General features: G+C 44.7%; 1 protein-coding gene across 1 annotated transcript in view; it reads right to left on the bottom strand.

Annotated features, from left to right (window-relative positions):
* Window positions 1-8,028: 8,028 nt before the first annotated feature.
* LOC124099489 (rab5 GDP/GTP exchange factor) overlaps window positions 8,029-23,622 on the bottom strand; it is a 29,115-nt gene continuing 13,521 nt past the window's right edge. Inside the window, exons 2-3 of the mRNA XM_046454624.2 lie at window positions 12,719-12,904; window positions 8,029-10,034 (exon numbers count right to left, since the gene is read on the bottom strand). Coding sequence (XP_046310580.2) covers window positions 9,833-10,034; window positions 12,719-12,897 — 381 coding nt within the window. The 5' untranslated portion in view covers window positions 12,898-12,904 and the 3' untranslated portion in view covers window positions 8,029-9,832. The remainder of the gene's footprint in view (window positions 10,035-12,718; window positions 12,905-23,622) is intronic.

Raw genomic sequence — 23,622 nt, 5'->3', positions numbered from 1 at the left:
AGTGGAACTCAGCTCTGCACTAACTCCAAAGCCAGGCAAGGTGCAGAGACCCAACCACTGGCTTCACTGTCTTACTTGTGCATACTCCCCTCTGGGAAATGCCTTCCCAAAAGAAGGCATTTGTTTGTTAAAAAACAAAACATACAAACAAAAAAACACCTCTTTTAAAATGTAAATGCAGGGATTCAGGGTAGAGTAAGGTCCTGGTGATCACTGGCACCAAAAAAAAAAAAAAAAAAGAATAAAGATTAATTCTGTTAACTCTTTATAAATTACTAAAATTGACATGTGGCTGTTTCTCTATCCTAAAAGTCAATCCTACTAACAGAAGAGAAATCTGGTTAGAGGCACAGGTCACGGCAGGGAACAGGTGAGGTAGTTTTGAACAACCAAGGGTATTTGGTGTGTGAGATCAAAGAAGGGAAGAAGAAGGTTAGACGCAAAAGAACAACTTTGCCCACGTCACAGCTTTCAGCTCTGGCCAGGGCCCAAGTGGCAACACTGGCCCCTCAACTTAAAACCATCGCGTGCTGTGAATGAAGAAAGGAAGCTTGCATTTCAAGTACACCCAGTCGACCAGGCTTAGGCAGCACTCCAGGCCCCACTGCAAACACCAGTTTCAAAGCCTTCCCAGCAGGACAGCCAGCGGGTGAGTCACAGTGAGCACTATGCCCAGCCACCACCCAGCCCAGAGAGAAGCCCTCTCAGGATCCCTACTTCCCAACTACTACCCTCGGGGTTAGGCAGGCGCTGTCTTCACTTCCTTCATTACACCCCAATGCACTAAGGCCAGAGAGATTAGGTCACCTAAGTACCCAAGTACCCAAAGCAGTGAGTGAGTCAGTGGGGGAAGAGCGGGGGTTTGAATCCAGACTTGCTCTATCCTCAAGCCTGAGTTCTACATGGCCACATTACATAAAGTTTCTTGGTTTTTTGTTTTGGTACTAGGGATTGAACCCAGGAACACTATTCACTGAGTTACATCCCAGCCCTTGTTATTCTTGAGACAGAATTTGGCTAAATTGCTGAGGCTGGTTTTGAACTTGTGATCCTCATGCCTCCAGCCTCCCAAGCCACTAGAATCACAGGTGTGGCCACCATGCTGGCAACTCACTCATTACTCACTAATTACTACAATGTGTGTTTATTCCTACTTAACCAACACACCAGGTGTGGCAATGGGCACCTCTAGCCAGTCTAGCTGTCTCAAAAACAAAATAAAAATAAAACCAAGCAAAGAGTATCAACTGAGTACCTAAATCTTTTCTATACAAAGTAACCCTGTAAAAGCAAAACCCTCACTTAAAGTTTATTTCAAGAATAGTTTTGAAACAATGTAGACAGCCTGGAATGTCACTGTTAAAAAAAAAGAGCATAACCAGTAGTAAAGTTGGTCAACAGCACTTCTAGTCTAGTGAAAAGATAACTTATATGGTTTTGTTGTTGTTTTGTGGTGCTGGGGATCGAATCCAGGGCCTTGTGCATGTGAGGCAAGCACTCTACCAACTGAGCTAAATCCCCAGCCCCATATTTTATATCTCTTAAAAATGGACTTAGGGGCTGGGGTTGTGGCTCAGTGGTAGAGTGCTTGCCTAACATGTGTGAGGCCTGGGTTCGATCCTCAGCACCACACAGAAATTATATCCATTAACAACTAAAATCTTAAAAAAAAAAAAAATGTACTTAGGCTGGGCATGATGGTACATGCCTGTGATCCCAGCAGCTCAGGAGAATCACAGGTTTGAGGCCAGACTCAGCAATTTAGTGAGGCTCTAAACAATTTAGCAAAACACTGTCTCAAGATGAAAAATAAAAAGAGGGCTGGGGATGTGGCTCAGTGGTAAAGTGCCCCTGGGCTCAATTCCTGGTTAAATAATAAATAAAAATGTGCTTTAAACTCCACACATTTCTGGGACCTTGTACAGAAAGAGGACAACTCAGGAGAATATTATAGTTCCTCTGACTATTGTTATATGACATGGACAAAAAGGTCTGTAGTATAACATAGTTTATGAGTGACAGGACTATCATTTGTTAGTCACAGTGAGCACCTTTCAGTCATATGAATTCATGCTAATGAAAGGACTCTTGTGGGCCCCTAAACAGCTTCAGGATGAGGGGAAAAGGGCTAGAGATCTCACTTTTTTATTAGTGCCTTATCAGTCGTTCATGTAACAGTGGGGTTCATTCTAACATATTCATAAATGCATAAAACATACTCTGTTCCATTTCAACCCCTACTACTTACCCTCTCCCTCCCGTCCTCCCTCTCCCCACTCGTCCCTGTCCTTTATTGGGCTTCCATTGATTTTGTAAAATTAGTGCACTGTAGTTACATATAAAATCAGAATGCACTGTGACGTATTCATACATGCACACAGCATAATCTGTCGATTTCAACCCCTAGTTCTTCCCCTTTCCTTCCCTCCTCCCTCCCACTGGTCCCTTGCTTCTCTTCTACTGTCCTCCCTTCTGTTTCAGGAGATCCTCTTTTCTCTCTCCAGCTTCCACATATGAGAGAAAACATGCAGCCCTTGGCGTTCGAGAATCTCTTGTTTCACTGAGGCCAACGTTCTCTAGTTCCATCCATTTACCAGCTAATGCCATGATTTCATTTACTTTAGGCTGAGTAAAACTCCATTGGGTATATATACATTTTCTTTATCTATTCATCTGTTTATGGACATCGAGCTGGTTCCATAGCTTGGCTACTGTGAACTGTGCTACTCTAAATACTGATGTGACTGTACCGATAGGGCATGCTGATTTAATAGTGGAACAGCTGGGTCATATGGTGGATCCACTCCTGGCTTTTTTTTTTTTTTTTAATATTTATTTTTTTAGCTTTAGGTGGACACAATATCTTTCTTTTATTTTTATGTGGTGCTGAGGTTCGAACCCAGCGCCTCATGCATGCCAGGCGAGCACACTACTACTTGAGCCATATCCCCAGCCCCATCCATTCCCCTGGCTTTTTGAGGAACCTCCCGAGTGGCTTTCCAAAGTAGTTGTGCTAATTTGCAGTCCCCTTAAAGGTGTACAAGTGTAACATCCCTCCCAATCCTTGGGGCTAGAGACTTTAAATCACCAATGGCCAATTAACAAGCCAATCGAGCTACGTCTATAAAAATCCTTATAATATAAACAAGGCAAGATGCATGACACACACCTGTATTCCCAAAACTCAGGAAGCTGAGCCAGGAGGATCACAAGTTCAAAGCCAGTCGAGCAAGACCAGGTCTTAAAAAAAATTTTTTTTTAAGGTTTGGGGATAGAGTGCCTAGCATGTACAAAGCCTTGGGGTTCAATCCTCAGTATCTCAAAAAAGAAAAGGTGCCTTAAATGACAAAATTCAGGCAGATTCCAGGCTGGTGAACACACCAATGTGCAAGGAAAATGGTACGCCTGGAATAGACCCTGCCATGACCTTGCCCTATGCAAATCTTCCTTTGGTGGTTTCTGAGTTGTATCCTTTATACTAAACTGACAAACAGAAGTGTTTTCCCGAGATTCGTGAGTCATTATAACAAACGATCAAATCTGAGGAAGAAGGCTGTAGGGACCACTCTCTGCCTCCTATCTGTCAGGTGAGAAATACAGGTACAACCCTCACCAGGTGGGTATTGGTGCTAAAGTGGGGCAGTCTTGTGAGACTGACTCCTTAATCTGTGGAGTCCATGCTAATTCTGGGTAGTTAGTTCAAAGAACAGGATCAAACTGTCAGATACCAACTGATGTCAGAGAATTAAAGACATCACATATTTGGTGTCAGAAAGAAACAAAATAACAACAAAAAACCTCTTAGTCCTACCTAGGCAATGAAGATTTATGTTCCAAATACAACTGTCCCTCCATAGGCACAGGTCCTTAATCCTCAGAGAGAAAGCAGTTGGGGGCGGTGATGACTGAAGTAGATGCCCACCGACTTCTTTCTCTTGTAGTTATTCCTTAAACAATATAGTAATGACCATTTTCAAGTCACTTACATTCTGTTAGGTTTTATAAATAAGCTAGAGATGATATACATATACAGGAGGATATTCCTAGGTTACATGCAAACACCATGCCATTCTATCTAAGGTCCTTGAACACAGGCAGGTTGGGATACACCCAAGAGGGTGTGGAACCCAGCCCCTGGGTGCCAAGGAAGAAGTGGACATTTTATGTCATATATTATAAAAGGTGGTTTTACAAGATAAACAACACTCAGAATAAAAAAGGAAAATGCAACCAAGCAGAGTTACTGAAGACAGAACTGAAAACAATCAAGAATTAAACTGGTTCCAAATTCAGCACTGGGACTCACGAGCTGCCTGGGTTTCATCAGCCTGAAGGCCCTGGTCCTGAGAGCAGCCACCCTGAGAGGGCACTGTGACTCCCTCCCTCCCTGTAGGATAGTCGCAGTTCTGTTCCTTTTAAGTTTCATTCTGAAGTAATCTCAATGCCTGTGTGCACTATTTTTTCCAAACCCTTTCAGACTAGATTTCCATAAAACATGATCTCTATCTCTTAGGAGCATATTTCCTAACAAGAATATTCTTCACTACAGTATACTTACTACTGTCATAACTATACTGTAGTTAGGAATATTAACTACATAACTACAGCATAATTATCAAATTCAGGGAAAAGTCACATTCATTTAAAATCCATGCTCCGGGTTTGTTGACTGTTCTCAAAACAAGTCTTGGGCTTTTTTCTCTCTGACATAGGATCCAATCAAAGACACAGGTTTCACTTGGTGCTTACCTATCTTCAGGCTACCTGAAGACGTTCCTTGGAAACGTTCCCCAACTTTCTTATCAGTTTTTTTTTTTTTTTAAGATGGACACAATACTTTTATTTATTTATTTTTATGCGGTGCTGAGGATAGAACCCAGTACCTCACAAGGGCGAGGCAAGCGCTTTACCACTGAGCCACAACTCCAGCCCCTTCTTTTCAGTTTTTTTTTATAATGTGACATTTTTTAAGAGGACAGGCCAGTTATTTCATCAAATGCCCTCGACGTGGGTCTCTCTGCTGCTTCTCCACAGCTGTGATCAGGTTACAGATTTTCAGCTTGTGTATTTTGTAAGGGTTGTGCTGGTCTTGAGTGTCCACCTGGAGGCACATGAGGCCCATCCTCCCCAGTTTCACAGTCACTGCTTCTCTATTTGGAATTAATGAACACCTGGTGAGGAGTTCATCTGAGACCATGCTCCAAAACTCCTCTTCAGCAAACCCCCACACCCTCGGACAGCGCCTCTGAGGACATTCGCCTAGACCGCGCTTCCGATGACTTTCCTGTGCAGCTACTTTTCTACTTTATTTGTGGAACAGACTTGCAGGTTATTAACTTATTCACTGAATTTTGCTCTGTTTCTTGTCCTGAATTATTTTGATGCTCAAACTATACCAGGTCTGGCCAGTGGGCAGTAAGCATGCTTTCAAGCTAACTTTTGACGGGTTCCCAAAGTTCTTCCCGGATCCAGCTCCAGGTGAGTCATTTCTCCAAGAAGCCCTGGCACACCCTACTGAAAAACAGCATTTAGAATCTAAGGTCTCAGTGGATAGACTGATATTTCAATTTTTTAAAAAAGAAAAGATATTCCTCCTACAGCATTGTCTTTAGATCAGGCCTTCTGGATTCTGCTCAGGGACTACATTCATGTGAGCTCAAGAAAAAAAAGGGCATCTGAAACTTCTAAGCAAGCACCCTGACATGGCAGCCTATCTGACTCCTGCACAAGCTTAGTTCACACACCAGATACTGGGGACTGACCAGCCACGAGTAGACTAAGCCTTGAGGGCCATTTTCTCTGAAGGGGGCTCAACTCTGACAAGATATTAAAATACTCTTCAAACCCCTCAGAAGGGTATTTGTGCTCTGTCTACAACCAAACTCTGAGGGCAGGAATGTTGATTTCTAGTCCTGACTCAGTAAGCTGAAGTTGAACTTGGCTTAGGCTAGCCCTCCCCCCACACACGGACAGACAACCCATCAGGCTAAATCAGGAAGCTCACCTATCAAACTCGAGTAATCTGTGAAACAAGGACCCAAGAGCATCCTATGTTTTTCTTCTTGCTAAGGCTAAACCCAGAGGTGTGCTACCACTGAGTCACATCCCCAGCAGTCCCCAACCCTTTAGGAGACAGGGTCTCACTAAATTGCAGGCTAACCTCCAGCTTGCAATTCTCCTGTCTTGGCTGGGATTACAGGTGTGCACCACCATGCCTAGCAGTGTTCTTTTTACTAACAAAGAATTTACCATCAGAAAATTCTACATACAAAAACAAAGCAGAAAAACTGATGAGCTAAAAATCTAAAGTACAAATCTAACATACAAAAAGAAAGAAACTCCCGGCCTGTGAGTAGCAGTGCTTTCCTAGAGAGGCTAGAAAGGCATGGACGTAAACTGACAGGTAAAGAGCTAGCCCAGAGGATTCCCAGCCATCACTCCCTGATACTCAAGAAGTCTGTTAACACTGCCACTAGGGTTACAGATTACCTTCATGATAATGAAATAAGATAAGACCAAGCATATTAAAGAAGGAACATGGATCAGGCATGGTGGTCCGTGTCTGCAATCCTAGCAACTCAGGAGGCTGAGGCAGGAGGATCACAAGTTCAAAGCAAACCTTAGCAACTTAGTGAGGCCCTAAGCAACTTAGCAAGACCTCTACCAAAAATAAAAAGGCAGGGCTAGGGATAGAGCTCAGTTGGTACAGTGCTTGCCTCACATGCACAAGGCTCTGGGTTCAATCCCCAGAACCACCAAAAAATAAAAATAATAAATAAAAAGGGCTGGATGTGCGGCTTAGTGCTTAAACGTCTCTGGTTCAATCACTGGTGAAAGAAATGGATGGTGGGGAGGAACGGAGGAAGGAAGGAAGACAGGCAAAATGGACAGGATTCCCTGTAGCAGATGTGTGCCAATGGCCAGAACTGCCGTCACCACCCCCCAGGTAACAAGACAGGAGCACTTCTGCTGATGAATACATTCAGCAGAAACCCTCCCCTTTATAAACAAAGACAGAAAACGTTCTTAGAAGAAAGAGACTAAAGCTATTCGCATACAAGCTTCCTGGAATCATTTCTCTCAGAAATACAGGCTCTGTGCTGAATCACGAATCTTCTTTCCATAGAACAATTCACCGTGTTCAGAGGCTTTCCTTTTTTAATTAAAAAAAAAAAAAAAAAGTGGGGGCTGGGATTGTGGCTCAGTGGTAGAGCACTCACCTAGCATGTGCGAGGCCGTGGGTTTGATCCTCAGAACCACATAAAAATAAATAAAGATATTGTATCCAACTAGAACTAAAAACAAATAAATAAATAATAAACATTTAAAGAGTGTATATGTATACATTGGCATTGAGGAGTGAACCCAGCAGCTTAACCACTGAGCCACATCTTTATATATTTTATTCTGAGACAGGGTCTTTTTTTTTTTTTAGAGAGAGAAGAGAGAGAGAATTTTTTTAAATATTTATTTTTCAGTTTTTGGTGGACACAACATCATTGTTTGTATGTGGTGCTGAGGATCGAACCTGGGCCGCACGCATGCCAGGCGAGCGCGCTACTGCTTGAGCCACATCCCCAGCCCCCTGAGACAGGGTCTTGCTAAGTTGCTCAGGGCCTCTCTAAATGACTGAGGCTGGCTTTGAACTTGCAATGCTCCCACCTCAGCCTCCAAAGATGCTGGGATTACAGGCATGCACCACTGTGCCCTTTGTTCACAGGCTTTTAGGGCATAATTTTTTTAAAAACCCCCAAGGAGAATCAGGAGAAATACTTGACTATTATGTACTAAAGTAAAAGGAATCTCATTTAATGTATATACATGTATGTGTATGTTTAAAATTTTTTGTTTGTATATGTGTGAATGAACAGACTGGGTTTCTAAGATACATACATGTTTGAGGTAAAGGGATATGATGGGAAAAACTTGAACCAGGAGTTAGGATATCTAAGTTTTGATATATCAATTCATTATACAACCTTGTTAAATTAGTCTTCAGGGACTTTCATAATGCCATTTGTAAAAAGAGGCAGTTTGAGCAAATGATTTTATGACTTTTTTTCACTATTTTGTCTGTTGTAATTAATACATGCCATTTCACTATATGTCATAAATTTATAAAGTTAACGAGACTTTCCCACAGCAGGAAACAGAATTTAAGTTAAACAGGAGGGAATGGCTTTGGTTGATGCCCTTGAACTTCTTAACACCAGATTATTCCAAAAGAAAAACAACCTGCATTTTAAAATAGCTAACACATATTGGAGACTTAGTGTGTCAGGCTCTGTGCTAAGCTCTTACACATCGACTCACTTAATCCTCATCACATGCTCTGATAAGTATTATTTGTCCCTCAGCACAGTTAGGACTCAAAGAGATTAGTCTGTCTAAGGTCACACAAAAAAGCCAAAGCCAGACAAACACCAAGAGTGACTCCAAAGCCCACGCTTTTAATCACCCGATTACACCTTCTGCAAATAAATAAATAAGCCATGAGCCAGACGCACTCTTACTAACCTGTAGCAGGTACTGATTATTTCCCTTCTTACCAACTAGAGAGAAAATTGCTACAACCGGCAGCCAACCAGGAAACAACTCTATGATAATCATGTGAACAAAAAGATTAAAGGTGCACATTTCTTTGTGGGTATTTATTGCTGTTTGAGACAGGACCTGCTATTACAGAGACTTTGAACTTGCGTCCACCTGCCTCAGCCTCAGCAAGATCTGCATTTCTGGCTACAGGCCACCTTTCCCTTTGATAAAGAAAGCAGCAACACCCCTCACATCTGGAAGGCCAGCAAAGGCCCTTGGGGTGCTATTCTTTCATCACCCTACCTTTAGGAAGACCAAGTACTCAGGGTGGCACTGGAGAACCGAGAGGGAGTGCTGAGAGAACAACTCCTCTGCAAGCCTCAGTGCTGATTCCTGGTCTCTCACCACTCCAAATGTACTGGGACCTCGATCACTCACATCCAGGGTTCAAGACTGGGCCCTAGCAACAGACTCTCCTGTTTCACACTAGGCCACTTCAACTAGTCTACTCCCTGGCAGAACAAATGTGACTTTAGTAACATCCTCCTGTTGGTTAGACAGCGTGAGAAGTAGGATAGGCCGGGGCAATGATGCATACGTGTAATCCCAGTAGCTCGGGAGGCTGAGGCAGGAGGATCTCGAGTTCAAAGCCAGCCTCAGCAACTTAGTGAGATCTTGTCTCTAAATAAAAAATAAAAAGGGCTAGGGATGTGGCTCAATGGTTAAGTACCCATGGGTTTAATCCCTAGTGTCAAAAAGGAAAAAAAGTAAGATGAATACAGACATCTATATATAAATCAATACACGAGAAAACACCTGACATGCGTTACTTTCATGCACCCTAAGGGCCGAAAGTGAGACTTTTCCTATTTGTTCCTCATGTCTTTCCTTGAGATATAAGCTATCCCTCAGAGAAGCTCTTGGAGAGAGCCTCTCTTAGATGAATTCTGAGCCTTAAAACAGCCATTTCTAATAAGCTACGGACACCAAGGCATGATATCAAGGAAAACAAACAAGGATCCAACAAATAAAGACACAGAAAGTATAACTACCTAAGAGACGTCCCCTGGAGGGAGAGGGTTTTATAAACAGAACTCCACATTTCAACCCCTGTTCTCCTGCGGCATAAAGAAGTGTCTCTGAACACTGCGTCCTCTGGGCAGAGAAAGGACTACTTTCACATACAGTCTGACCCTCAAATGTAACTTTGGTTTCAAATCTGGGCTCGGATTCTCAAAAGCTTATAAAAAACAGAAAGCTGAGCCCACACGCATCACAGATCCATTCTGCATCTTCCTCAGATACAGAAGAAAGAAAGCATCAGAAAATTACCCTTTTTTGATCCAACTCTGGAAGAAGCACTGAAGAATTTCTTCACTGTGGTAACCTTGCGGGTCTTCTCATTGGTCTTCTTCTCTTCAAATTTGGAAAACGTGAGGGACGGGGCCCCCTGGCTGCTCTGACTGCTGGCAAAGGCCTCTTCCTCCTCCCGCTGGAGTCTGAAATTCAAGAGAGGGTTACGGATGTTGTATTCTCCAATTTTCCTCATATCTGTAGGTCATCACTCAACTAATCAAGGAGGATCCAGACAATCTGTAACACAGGCTACACACATAGTCCTTCTGAGGTCTCTGATGGAAGGCTACAGCACAAAACTGTTCTATACACGTCTACAAACTCCAGATGGGACCTCCTCTCTGGGTGGTGTTCATTCAGCAACTGCATTAGGGTCCCGTGAAACAAAGCCCGGTCCTTTCCCCTAATGAGTTCAAGACTGGAACAGAGGAAGAGGTAAGTGCATCACTGCCATGGAATGGGACGCTTCCTAAACTAGAGCGAAGCCACAAGGGCCACAAGAACCCAGGACAGGACAACTAAAGATGCTGCAGGCATCTGAGGAGGCTAAACCATGGGACATTTGGGGCAGGTTCTGAAGGATGAGCGGAGGCCATGGAGGACACTCCGAGAGGCCCATGTGGCTTGTTTCAGAGTGAGTTCAGAAGGCTATTTTCTGGGTTCATTATGTGGCAGAGAACCGAGAAAGACTATAAACCCCAAAGTTATTATCAGTTATTATCAGAAAGAAACGCAGGTATCCCAGTTCAACTTGAGAGGTAGAGAAATTAGAGACAGAGACAATATTAAGAGGGTATTACAGCTGGCCATACTGCTGCATGTCTATAATATTAGCAACCTGGGAGGCTCAGGCAGGAGAAGCAGGAGGATCACAAGTTCGAGGCCAGTCTGCCAGGCCAGTCTGCCAACCTAGCAAGACCCTGTCTCATAATAAAAATAAAGAGAGCTAGGCCTGTAGCTCAGTGGTAAAGTGCCCCTGGATTCAGTCCCAAGTGAGGCCTCTTCCTCAAAAAAGCCAGTTACTCAGGAGGCAAGAAGGTCACAAGTTTGAGGCCATGTTGGGCGAGAACCCGTCTCAAAAAAAATTATGTTATATACATTTATGAATATGTCAAAAGGAACCCATAAAAACATTTAAAAAAACATATTACAAAAGGTTGAAATGAAAGAAAATAAAGATCTGGAAAATAGGAGTTCAAAAGATAAAATTCGAAAGACTTTTCTGGGCTAGAGCATATAGAACATGCTCAAGCAGCTGCAGGCGGCAAGGGCAGCCCAGGAGGGGTCAAGGAGGACTTCCGAGCTGCTGGATAAGGATCCACCCAGGAAGGTCGGGAGGAAATGCTGGGAGCTGGAGAGGGAAGAGAAGGGCAACGGATCTGGCGAGAGGTCAGCTGCATCTGAAGACCTCTGTGCTGCAGGACAGTGGTTCTCAGTGTAGGTCCCCAGACAGCGGTGTCAGTGTCACCAGGACCCTGGAGACTGGCACTTTCCAGTGCCCTCCTCCTGTCATCAGTCTCCAGAGGGGTCTGGCCAGCACTGCCTCCTCCAGCCCTCTCGAAGACCCTGACGCCAGTGTAAGTCTGGGGAACATAGCTCAGGAAATCTCAAGCCAGGTCACAACTGCGTGCAGTCAAGAAACAGAAATGGCAGTCACAGGTGGAAGGTGTCCTAGGACAGAAGAGGAACTCATCTTTTTCTGAGACAGAAGCCAACTTAAAGACATTAGTATGTTTTGAGGTAGAAAGGGGGAAATCTGGGGAGATTCATGCCCAGTGGCCTCTACTTTCCCTGTGAAACGGGATCAGATCCCAAGAGCTCCAGTTCAACAGGACACCCAAGGTGACCATGAATGTTCTGCATCTCTGCTTTTTCTCTGACCACAACCACTGGGAGCAGGAGGTGCTGTATTCTTCTTGTTCACCAGAAGCCGATGTCGCAGCTGCTTAACAAGACTGGTTGTCAGGTGACAAACTGACAGCAATGGCTGTCAGTTTGGTTGGACCTTCTTCCGTGGAGACGGTTTTACAGTTTCCAGGATGTTCTGGCATGGGATTAACATCCTTTAAGCCTTTTTACCTTTTTCTTTTTGGGTACTAGGGATTTAACCCAGAGGTGCTTAAGCACTGAGCCATAGCCCAGTTCTTTTTTGAGACAGGGTCTCACTGACTTGCTCAGGCCCTCACTAAGTTGATGAGCCTGGCCTCAAACTTGCAGTCCTCCTGCCTCAGCCTCCTGAACCATTGGGATTATAGGTGTGCACCACTATAGCCAGCTAAAGTTTTTTCTTCCTTTTTTGGAGACAGGGTCTGGCTACATTGCCCAGGTTGATGCCTACCCCGGATCCTGAGCAGCGGATTGCAGGCCTGGGCCGCTGTGCCTGCTCAATGACAGCTCACCAGCTATTCCACCTTTTATCTTTCACTATCACCATATTTCTAAACAATACCAACTACCTGAGACTAACAAACCCCACCTAAGGAAAAGCCTGATTCCCACAAGGCAAGGCCCAGGTGCACACATTGAGAAGTCTGCTGCCACGCCACACTGGATGCACCAGAAGAGGGAGGGAAGGATGCTCAGGGCATGCCCTGTGCGAGGGTGTCCAGGTGAGAACCATGACCCCCAAGACAAAACAGTCACAAGTGAACACCAACACAAAGTGTGTTCAACATCAGCTGAGAAAAAGAAGGGAAAAGTACCCTTTCTCCCACCATCATGCTGACTTGCTGACATAGCTCAAAACAAGAGAGAAATGCTATCTGGACAATGACAGGACTTGATACCCACTTCTGTCCCCATTAACCCACCATAGGTGGCATCCTACCGTTCAGCCAGCTCCCAATCCTCCTGGATCTGCTTCTGCCGGGCTCGGTGGTACTCCTCCCTCCAGCACTTGGAGCAGAAGCCCTGCCAGGCAGGGTTGCCGTAATAGCCACATCCCTTCTTGCACAGGAGTTCCGACTGGTCCACATGAATTCCTCGGCGCTCCGACTTGAGGCTCATCTTCTTCCTGCCAACCATGGAACAAATGAGAAAGTGTAAAGAGGAATTCATGGTCATCCTATAACTAAAAGCATTTATGAATGTGGGTGAGTCCATGATCTTCAAGCTATATGGGAAGGAAGAAGGGAAGGAAGGAAAAGAGGAAAGGAAGAAAGGGACTGGGGAAAAAAGAAAAGCTAAATACAGCAAATTCCCGAACATATGATCTCATTCCCCGCCCAAAGTATAAACAACACTTTAGGACTAGATTAAAGATCTAAACCTAAGACCAGAAACTATAGAACTCCTGGAAGAAAATACAGGGAAATCCACCTGAAACTGGACGTGGTAATGCTTTCTTAGACAAGACATCAAAAGCAAAACAGACAAGAGAGACTGTCCAAAACTTTTGGCTGGGTGCAGTGTAATTCCAGCAGCTCAAGAAGCTGAGGCAGGAGCATCGCCAAGTTCGAGGCCAGCCTCAGCAACCTAGCAAGGCCCTAAGCAACTTAGTGAGACCCTGTCTCAAAATAAAACATTAAAAAAGGACTGGTGATGTAGCTCAGTGGTTAAGCATCTCTGGGGTAAAGCCCCATTATCGGAACAAAAAAAAGTGGGGGGGACTTCTGCACGCCAAAGAAAACTATAAACAAGTAAAAAGGTAACTTAGAGCTGGGAAGAGGAGAGGTCTGCAAGGCAGGCGTCTGACAAGGGATTAAGCTGTCTCCCATAGCTCCATAACCAACCAAATACCAGATCTTAAAGTGGGCAAAGGAGCCAAATAAAAAGTTCTCCAAAGACAGAAATGGTCCAACAAACCTAAGTTACCATCACTAAGCACTGGTGACACCTCACACCTCACCTTTTAGGACAAACACCCTCAACAGCCCTCAGGAGACCAGTGTGGTGAGAACATGGAGAACTGGCGTGTGTGTGCACTGCTGGGGGATTCCAAGTGCAAGGCCTCTTCAGAAAACAGCGGGTCCTTCCTCAGAACATGGAGGCCAGGCTGGGCGCAGGGGCAAGCGCCTGAGCCCAGCTACTTGGCAGGCTGCGGGAGGAGGACACCTGCGCCCAGGCGGTTGTGGCCAGGCTGGGCAACACAGCAAGACCCAGCTCTGAAGACCACCAGGCAGCTCAGCAATCCCGCTCCCAGGCTATCTGGAAGGACTAGAAGACAGACCCCAGGAGCTGCAGGGGGCTCACACCCACAGCAGTCAGGAGCAGCAGCACCTGGGGGACGCCAGGTGACAGAACACACAGGGCAGCACCACGCAGCCCAGGAGGAGACCTCGCCCTGTGCGAGAGCTGGGCGAACCTGGAGGGTGTAGTGCTAAATCAAGTGACCGGTACAAAGGCCACCTACATACGTGAGGTCTCAGAGAGCGCAGCGGTGGCTGCAGGCTGGGAGGCGGCAAGGCAAGGCGGGCACTCAGTCCTGCTGCAGGAAGGGTTCAGAGACCTGCATCATGGGGTGCGCGCGCAGTGTGAGCCACACTGCAGGCGGAAACCCAGTGAGAGGGAATCTCACTGTTCTTCACAAGAAAAACCCACTGCAAATGATCTTTTAAAGGAAAGAACTGATAGATCACCGTCAGCTGCTAACAAAAGAAACTTGTATGCTTCGACTCTGAGGGACAAAGCGCAGTCCCCCCCGCCCCCCCACTCCGCACCTACTGACAGCACCCTTGGCACAGCATGCCTCCTGTCACTCCTCAGCGCGAACACTGCCTGGCTGAAGTTGCCCAGCACGCCAGAGAAGAGCGTGAGTTAAAAAGAAGGCAGCCTCGGGTGAGCACCAGAGCCCACTCTAGCCACCTCTCACCACATGCCCAGGATGGTGGCAGCAGTTACTCACTGACCCTCACAAAAGCCAAGGTAGGCATTATCGCCATGTTATCGCTGAGAGACCGAGGCTATGAGAAATTTTCAGAAGTACACAGACGCTACCAACAACAAGCAGGAGGGAAGGGGTTCAGACCCAGGTAAGATTCCAAATTCCCGTGCTATACCGTCCGTTTGTCCAAACTCGCGTCCCTGGGCACAAACTTCAATCACACCCCAAACAAATCATGGATATTAGGGCCTCAGCCTAGAATTTCTCCCACAAATTTCTTCAGTTGTTTTCCAAGAACACATTTCAGTTTGTTAGAAAAAACTGTTTCCTCTATCTTCCGCAGGCTTAGGTGAAAGGCACCCTGGGGGGCTCTCGCTCGCAGCCTGGTATGGAGCTGAACACCGATGTGCACTCTGGATGGCACGTGGGAACAAGCTGCTTCGCTCTCAGCCTTCCTATGGATGACCAACAAGCTTCCCTTTAGGATCTGACACAGACCTTGGGACTGATGATTACAAAGGTAGAAAGTTGTTTGGATGATACAGAAAAAAAAAATTTAAATGTACCTTGAATTGATGATGAAATTTTCAGATATGATTTTCCTTATTAGACTGTCAACAAAATAATCTGGGTTTTGCAAAGATAATCCCCCACTCCACCCTTCTCTTTTTTTGGTACCAGGGATTGAACTCAGGGTGCTTAACCACTGAGCCACGTCCCCAGCCCTTTTTACATTTTATTTTGAAACAGAGTCTTGCTGAGTTGCTTATGGCCTCACTAAGTTGCTGAGGCAGTCTTTGAACTCACAATCCTCCTGCCTCAGCCTCCCTAGTAGCTGGGATTACAGGCGTGTGCCATGTGCCTAGCTACTATTTCCCAAATACATAACACATAGCACTCTCCTTTGGAAATCAACTGGATCTTACCAATGCTGTTTTATTGATTCATTTTATCAGTCCCTATTTTTTTCTTGCTGTTACCACGTGAGCAGTATCGGGGGGTGAGCAGGGACCACTGAAGAATTCCTAAAGATGGGGGCCATTTTTCCTCCTCAGACACACAGGAAGAAATAAAACTGATCTTCAGAAAGAAGAGAAATAGTTGTAGAAAACCTACTTGTGTCATGTACTTAAAAAACAAAAAAACGAAGGAAACAGCATTCCCATTTTGAAGTTGAGGAAACAAAGCTTATGGGGTCAGGTGCTTATCTAGGATCACTCGTGCTGGGGTTATAATTTGAAATCTGAAGTTCCAAACGCAGTGCTTTTCCCTACCACACCATGTTCTGACTTGTTTGTGCGGAGCCTCACACTTGCGTGGTACACTGCTCCCCGACAACTCCTGTTCCCACCGAGACCCTGTGGCCGTCCCTTTCCCTGCACTAACAGGTGCAAGTGGAGCTCCAGAGCCCAGCTCCACCAGCGCTCCGGCTCCCTCACCTCGCACCCACCCTGCACACAGCAGAGTCACCTGCTGGCCCTGATCCTGCTCTCCCAAGCTCAAGGTCACAGGCAGGCAGAAAAGACCCTGAGGTCACTTCGACCTCAGGAGAACAGCACTTGGGGGCTGAGGCAGACCTTGAAGAGCCTGAACTGAACGCTGGCAGGTCTTGGAGAGGTGACGTAAGTGACAGGACATCCTGACAGGAAGGACATCTTTCACACAGAGCTCAGAGATAGGAAAGCCAAGTGGGACACGAGTGATGTGGCCTAAGCAGGAGGTGAACAGAGGGTCAGCAGTGCAGCCAGACCGCGGGCTTCCAAACCCAGGCTGAAGGGCCTGGACCTACTGTCTCCCGCAAAGAGGAAAGCATGAGGATCACTCTATTTTAAGACAGATGCTGAAATATAAATCTTGAATGTCTCAAGGGCCCATGTGCCTGTGGCACTACTGAGAGGTGGCAAAACCTTCAGTTGGTAGAGACTGGGGGAAGGACTGAGGTCATTAGGAGTGTGCCTTTGAAGTGTGCCTCTGGGACCCTGGCTGCCCCCCTTTGTTGCTCCCGGCAGCCACACCCTTCTGCCAGGATGTACTACCTTGCCACAGGCCAGCTGACCCTGAACTGAAACATCCAAACCTGTAAGCCCAAATAAGCCTTTCCTTCCTACAAGCTGTCTGTCTGGGGCATTCTGTCACAGTGATGGGACACTAACTACACATGGAATTCATCTTCCAGCATGATGAAGTGAGGACCAAGAAGCCTCTAATCAAAGACAACTGTGAAGATGAGTAAAACGCCCTCTGCTCATGACTTGTATGTGAGCCCAGGAATGTACTCAAACTTGAGGCCCTCGGCCCATTTTTCCTGGGCTCTTCCTCATCTCCTCTGTGTACATACAGCTCTGCTCGTCAGACTGGAAGCCTTCCTGGCTAGAGATGTTTGAGCACAAGCTCAATGTTTGTCTGCACTAACAACAAACACTGGCTACACATTAAGGTATGCAGACTCAGGGGTGACCTCAAGAAGAAACAGGCATCAAATGAATAGGGGAGAAAACTGAACATGGACATCAGTGCCTACAGAGACAGAGAGAGAGAGAGAGATTTCACAGACTTAGACCAGCTAGAAAACCTGTAGGGTTTGCTCAAAAGCAAAAAGGAGATGAATTGGGGATAAAGACTAAGTTTCACCAGTGGCTGGGGTTGTGGCTCAGTGGTAGAGTGCTTGCCTAGCATGTATGAGGCCCTGGGTTCGATCCTCAGCACCACATAAAAATAAAGGTATTGCATCCATCTATTAAAAAAAAAAAAAGATTCACCAGACCTTGATAAGATACCAATTTCCTCTCCAGAATCACTGAACCAACTCAAAAATAGGGAGTGGGGTTGGAGAGAGCCTCCAAGTCTGGTTCAAAGCATGAGAAAGCCAAACATTCAGAGAAAATAAGGAGAGCTTTCTATTTTATTGTCAGTCCCCCTCGTGAGCCACAGAGCCACACAGTCCTGTGGCATGTCTTCTGCAGGTGAGCGGCTGCTGCAGGAGCCTAGCCCTGGGGAAGGAGAACATGGATTTTCACATACTGTCTTTCCACTGCTTAGGCCCAGAAGTGCAGACAGATGCAGAGGTCCATGGAAGAGTGGGATAATTAAATTCACAGTTTTATGGACAGAGTGGGGAAAAAAGATGAGCCCATAGGGAGTTAAAAAGTACACGAGTGGGCTGGGGCTGGGGCTGAGTGGCAGAGCGCTTGCCAGCACATGTGAGTCACTGGGCTGGATCCTCAGAACCATATACAAAAATAAGCAAATAAAATGAAGGCATGAAGTCCATCTATAGCTACAAAAACAGTTAAAAAAAAAAAAAAGTACATGAGAAACTGCAGAGACAAAGAATTCAAGAAAGCAATTTCTGGGCTCAGCCCTAAGCTACTTTATGGATCTGATGCTATCAATATCAAGACTTCAAAACTGGAAGTCACACAAAGACCAAGCAGAAAGGTCTCAGACCAGCACATGTATGAACTAGATGGAAACAGTACTGCAGGGTTTTAGAGCAACGATCCAGAGTTTACCTCCCAAACCTGACAGCAAAACAACACTCTATTGCTATATGAATGACGCTGCCAAGAAAAATGAAGATAGGGTACAAATTGGGAGAAAAGTCACAGATCTGACAAAGAACTTCCATATTCAGAACATGTTAAACAACAACAACAACAACAACAAACCTAGGCTGAGGATACAAGTCACTGGTAGGGCTTGCCTAGCATGTGGAGGCTCTGGATTCCATCCCCAGCACCACCAAAAGGAAAAAAACCCTCAAATTCCAATTAAAAGAAAACAAGCCACTAAATTAAAAAATGAGCAAAAAAGACTTAAATAGACACTTTACCAAATAAATACACATGTTGGTGTCCTTCCTGCTGCATTCCTGTGAGAGAGGCCTTTATACAGAGCTTCTCCTCCAGCCTCCCTACAAGACCCAGGCATCTCCTTCCAGGGCAGAGGGAGCTTGCTCGCAGCACAGCAAGCGCAGGGTCTTCAGGCCAGAGTCTGAGGGTCCGTCTGCCCTGCACTATGAGATGGGGGTTCCCTAAGGCTGCATAGCTGTGACACTGCCCACAAGGGTCTGTACACAGAAGCTGGTTCTGACGTCCTGTGGGTGATAAAGCCCTCTGTCCCTGACCAGCAGTCTCTCCCAGCATCTCGACACTGGCAGGCCAACCCCTTCCTGGTAAGCAGGGATAAACTCCAGCCCTTCCTTGTTCTTTACAATATGGGCGGCAGATACTCAACATTATGAGTGATCAGAGAAATAAATTAAACCTATCATGGGGCTGGGGAGTGGTAGAGCCCTCACCCAGCCAAGTGTAAGGCCCTAGGTCCAGTACACAGAACACAAAAAATAATTTAAAAAGTAAAAATCAAGGTCTCACTCACACCTATTAGAAATAGCTAAAACAAAAAATACTGACAATACCAAGTGGTGACACAGATAAAGAGCTACTAGAACTTTCACACATTCCTAGTGGAGGTAAAATATTATAGCTACTATGGAAAACATGCACTTATCATAAGACTAAGCAATCCCATTACTATTTCTTCAAGAAAATAAATAAAAGTAAAATTTTGTGCATAAATGTTTATAGTAGCATTATTTATGATCACAAAAAATAGAAGAAACCAAAATATCCTTCAATAGATAAACTGTGAACATCCATACAATAGAATGCTGCTCATAAAATGAAGAACAACAATTTGAAAGAATCTCAAGGCTTTACACTGAGACTTGGACTGCTATAACAAACACCACTAACTGGGAGCTCATAACTAACTGAACTTACTTCTACAGTAGAAGCCAGGAAGGCCGAGGTCATGATGCTACACCGCACATTCATTGTCTGCTCACTGAAGGAGCTTCTGGCTGTGCCCCTGCACAGCAGACGGACACGGGCTACCTCTTAGGGGTCTCACAAAGGTAACCTAATTCTGAGGATTTGGCCCTTGAAAACTAATTCTCTCTCAAAGACCTCCTACTACCACCTTGATGATTAGGACTCTGAATGTTTTCTCTGATTTAAGGATGCTGATTCATAATGGTGGGGCATGGGAGGATTAGATCAACTCTAGATAGGGCAAAGGGGAAAAGGGGAGGGAGGAGGAGGGAGGGAGGGGGCCTGGGGGTAGGAGAGACACTGGAATGAGATGGACATCATTACCCGAAGTACATGTAGAAGCCACGAACGGTGTGACTCTACTTTGTGTACAACCATAGATATGAAAAAGTGTGCTCTATATGTGTAATGTGAATTGTAATGCATTCTGCTGTCATATATAACAAATTAAGGGGCTGGAGTTATGGCTCAGCGGTAGAGCGCTCACCTCGCACCTGCAAGACCTTGGGTTCAATCCTCAGTGAAAGAAAAGAAAGAAAAGAAAGAAAGAAAGATATTGTGTACAACTACAAAAAAATTGTTTTCAATTAAAATTTTAAAAATGAAAAAAAATTCAGACCATAGCAGCCAGTTTTAAAAATTTATATACTGATGGACTTGGTGGCACCTGCTTGTAATTCCAGAGACTCGGAGGCTGAGGCAGGAGGATCACAAGTTCAAGGACCACCTCAGCAAGTTAGCAAGAACCTCAGCAATGTAGTGAGACTCTGTCTCAAAAATTAATTAATTAATTAATTAAAAAAGAACTGAGGATGTGACTCAGTGGTAGAGCTCCCTTGGGTTCAATCTCTTCTACTAAAAAGAAAAATAGTTTGCATACTTTACAACTCCATTTAGGAACTCAGATCGGAGGAAGATGTGACTAATCTGTACAAAAAGTCTTTTGGGATGATGGAACTATCGTGGAGGTGTTTACATAAATCTGTACTTTAAAATTGATAGGAGACTGGACTATGGTGGTAGCCCAGTGGAAGAGCACTTGCTTAGTATGTGTGAGGCACCAGGTTCAATTCTTGGCACCGTGTATAAGTAAATAAAATAAAGGTCCACTCACAACTAAAACAATATTTTAAAAAAGAACATTCTTTAAAATTTGATAGACTGTATATGTCCCCCCAAATCAATTTTATACTATAATTTTTTAAAAACCTTGGCTGGCTATTTCTGGATTGAGGAGATGTATCGAACAGGAAACAGGGATGCTGATTAATAAGCAACTGTAACCAAGAGAGGTAATACAATTAGGCGTGGAAATGGAGGAATGGTAACCCACTCTGGAGGTAGGATCTGTAAATTAGCTAATGAGACATGGCAGAGCAAAGGAGTTTTTTTTTGTTTGTTTGTTTGTTTGTTTTTTTGGTACTGGGGATAGAACTCACAGGGTCTCAAAGAGTTGCTTACCACCTCACTTTTGCTGAGGCTGGCTTTAAACTCACGATCCTCCTGCTTCAGCCTCCCAAGACGCTGGGATGACAGGCATGGGCCAATGTGCCCGGCACAACAGAGAACTTTAGGGAGAACTTTTTCTAGATTTTATTTGAACAGTTTTATTGATAACAGTTCTACTGATATATGCATGCTCTATACAATGCACCAGTGATTTTTCCCTCACACACTTTTTATCGGTGCATTACAAATGTACACAGTGGTGAGATTTGTTGCTACATATTCATACACATGCACAATTTAATAATATAATTTGGCCAATAACATTCCCCAGTATTTCTCCTTCCCTTCTCTCTGTTCTACTGATCTCCCTTCAATTTTCACAAGATTCTCCCACACACCTTTCTTTTCCTTTCATTAAGGGGAATATTCAAGTTTACAAATATTTGGGAGGTTAAAGCTCTCCAAGGACAGGATTTAGACCTAACACACAAGCCACATATAGATTAAGTTGAGGCAGAAAGAAAGAAAATGGAATAGAGAACTAGGTTAAGCTGAAGAAACTTAAAAGACCATTTACTTAGTCAAGTATGGTGGTTGGTGGAGGTCTATAATCCCAGGTACTCTGGAGGCTAAGAGAGGAGAATGGCAAGTTAGAGGTCAGCCTGAGCAACCTAGAGAGACCCTTGTCTCACAGTAAATATAAATTAAAAGGAATGGGTATGTAGCTCAAGGCTAGAGCTCTTGCCTAGCATGCACAAGGCCCTGGATTCATGACCTTCAAAAAAAATCCACTTTACCCTATATGATAACTGATGAAGACACTGACAATGAAAAGTCATGGCTTATCCAACCCCTAAAGTAGTAAGTTGCAGAGATATCACTAAAACTTAAACTTAGGATACTAAGTCTTCAGTTCCATCAAAGCATTTTGAAAGTCTGAGCAAATCTCACCACTGTCATCCTGTGGTCCCATTTTTCCCTTCCAAGAAGAATGGGCAGAGGTAGTATCTACTTTTCCCTTATACCGTTAAGTTTTAAATTTTAGGCTGGGGTTGTAGCTCACTGATAGAGCACTTGCCTAGCACGTGTGAGGCACTGGATTCGATCTTCAGCACTGCATTTTAAAAAAGGTCCATTGACAACTACATATACCATGGCACAGGTCTATGTCACTAAAATGGACACATCTGGGGGAATCTGCTTAGTACATGTGCCAACAACCTCCCTTTTACCAGGAAACTGTTCTCTTATCTACAAAGATAAGCCACCAGCAGGCATGTCTGTGTGAGGCACCCAGCCCGCACTTCAGGGCCACAGCTTATTACAACAGAAGTGGACACTTGAGTCAAACTAGGGTAGTTATTCCCTTGGAGTTTTAGGAGTGTGACTAAGTGGCAGCTATTCTCCTGAGTGATGGGAGTGTTGTGTAGTATGACCATCTTCCACTAAACAACTGAGAAACAGTACAGCTGGTCTGCAGAGTGATGAGACACATGCCAAGAAACAGAAAAAAAATGGCAGAAGGAAATGACTTCGCAGGCCCTGAGTGTTTTCAATCCCTAATTCTAAACCCTTACCATTTCATTTTTTCTTAAGCTAGTTCCAGTAGAGTCTATTATCTGTACTAAAAGGCATAACCTCTAATAAAAGTGGACTTGAGCTTCCCCAGTGGAAAGTGCACAAGCCCTGGGTGCCTCCACTGGGGGAGATTATGAATCTCGTAATGGGCATCCTCCAGACTGCTCAGTGCACACTGCTCATTGTCGGTCCTTTGAATCCTCTCGCTGCAACAAACCACAGCCAGGAACGGAAGAATCTGTGAGAACTTCAGTCTGGGGGCAACAACACCATGGGGTATGATGGCAAAAGGGGTCTTTGCAGTATTGAAACAGTTCTGTATCTTGACAATGGTGGTAGCTACAGAATCTGCATGTGAAAAAATGTGCAAGAAACTATACATCCATTGCACAAGGTTCAACTTCTAGGTTTTGGTACTGTATTACAGTTATGTAAGATTTGATCCCTAGGGGGAAACTAGGTCAAAGAGTACACAGGAACTCTCTCTGATCTTTGCAACTTCCAATGAATCTGCAATTATCCTAAACTTACACGTTTTTTTTTTTTTAAATCCCACTGAAAACTTTTTTTTTTTAAATAAAGGGGGCTGGGGATATAGCTCAGTTAGTACAGTGCTTGCCTCACATGTACAAGGACCTGGATTCAATCCCCAGCACCACAATAAATAGATAGATAGATAGATAGATAAATAAATGGTAGATACCAATATTTGGACCAGTGATCATACTACTCAATCACTCTGTTGCTTCAAAGTATGGAAAACAAAGAGAACAAGGCTACCAGCAAAAGTGCATGCCACCGTTTGAAAGGCTGTGCAGTGGTGGTGTCAGCTCAGCTGTGGTGGGGAAGAGCAGACAGTCAGGACACCCAGCTCAGAGCTGATACACAGCATACCCACTTCTTCAAAAAGAAACATGGTATTGCTTCTGTCTTTGACCAAGTCAAGTAAGAGAAAAAACACTGGGATCAACCAGATGAGTCAACTTCATTTTCTGGGCAGGTAGATCTAGTCAGAGGATCACAATCCAGAGTAAATTACCAACACTG

This window comes from Marmota monax, unplaced genomic scaffold, assembly GCF_021218885.2.
Source record: "Marmota monax isolate L192 unplaced genomic scaffold, Marmota_monax_Labrador192_F-V1.1 WCK01_AAM20220418_F8-fsc00086, whole genome shotgun sequence".
Classification (NCBI taxonomy): Eukaryota; Metazoa; Chordata; class Mammalia; order Rodentia; family Sciuridae; genus Marmota; species Marmota monax.
Note: the sequence above shows the minus strand (reverse complement) of the source record. Positions and strands in the feature narration are given on the sequence as shown.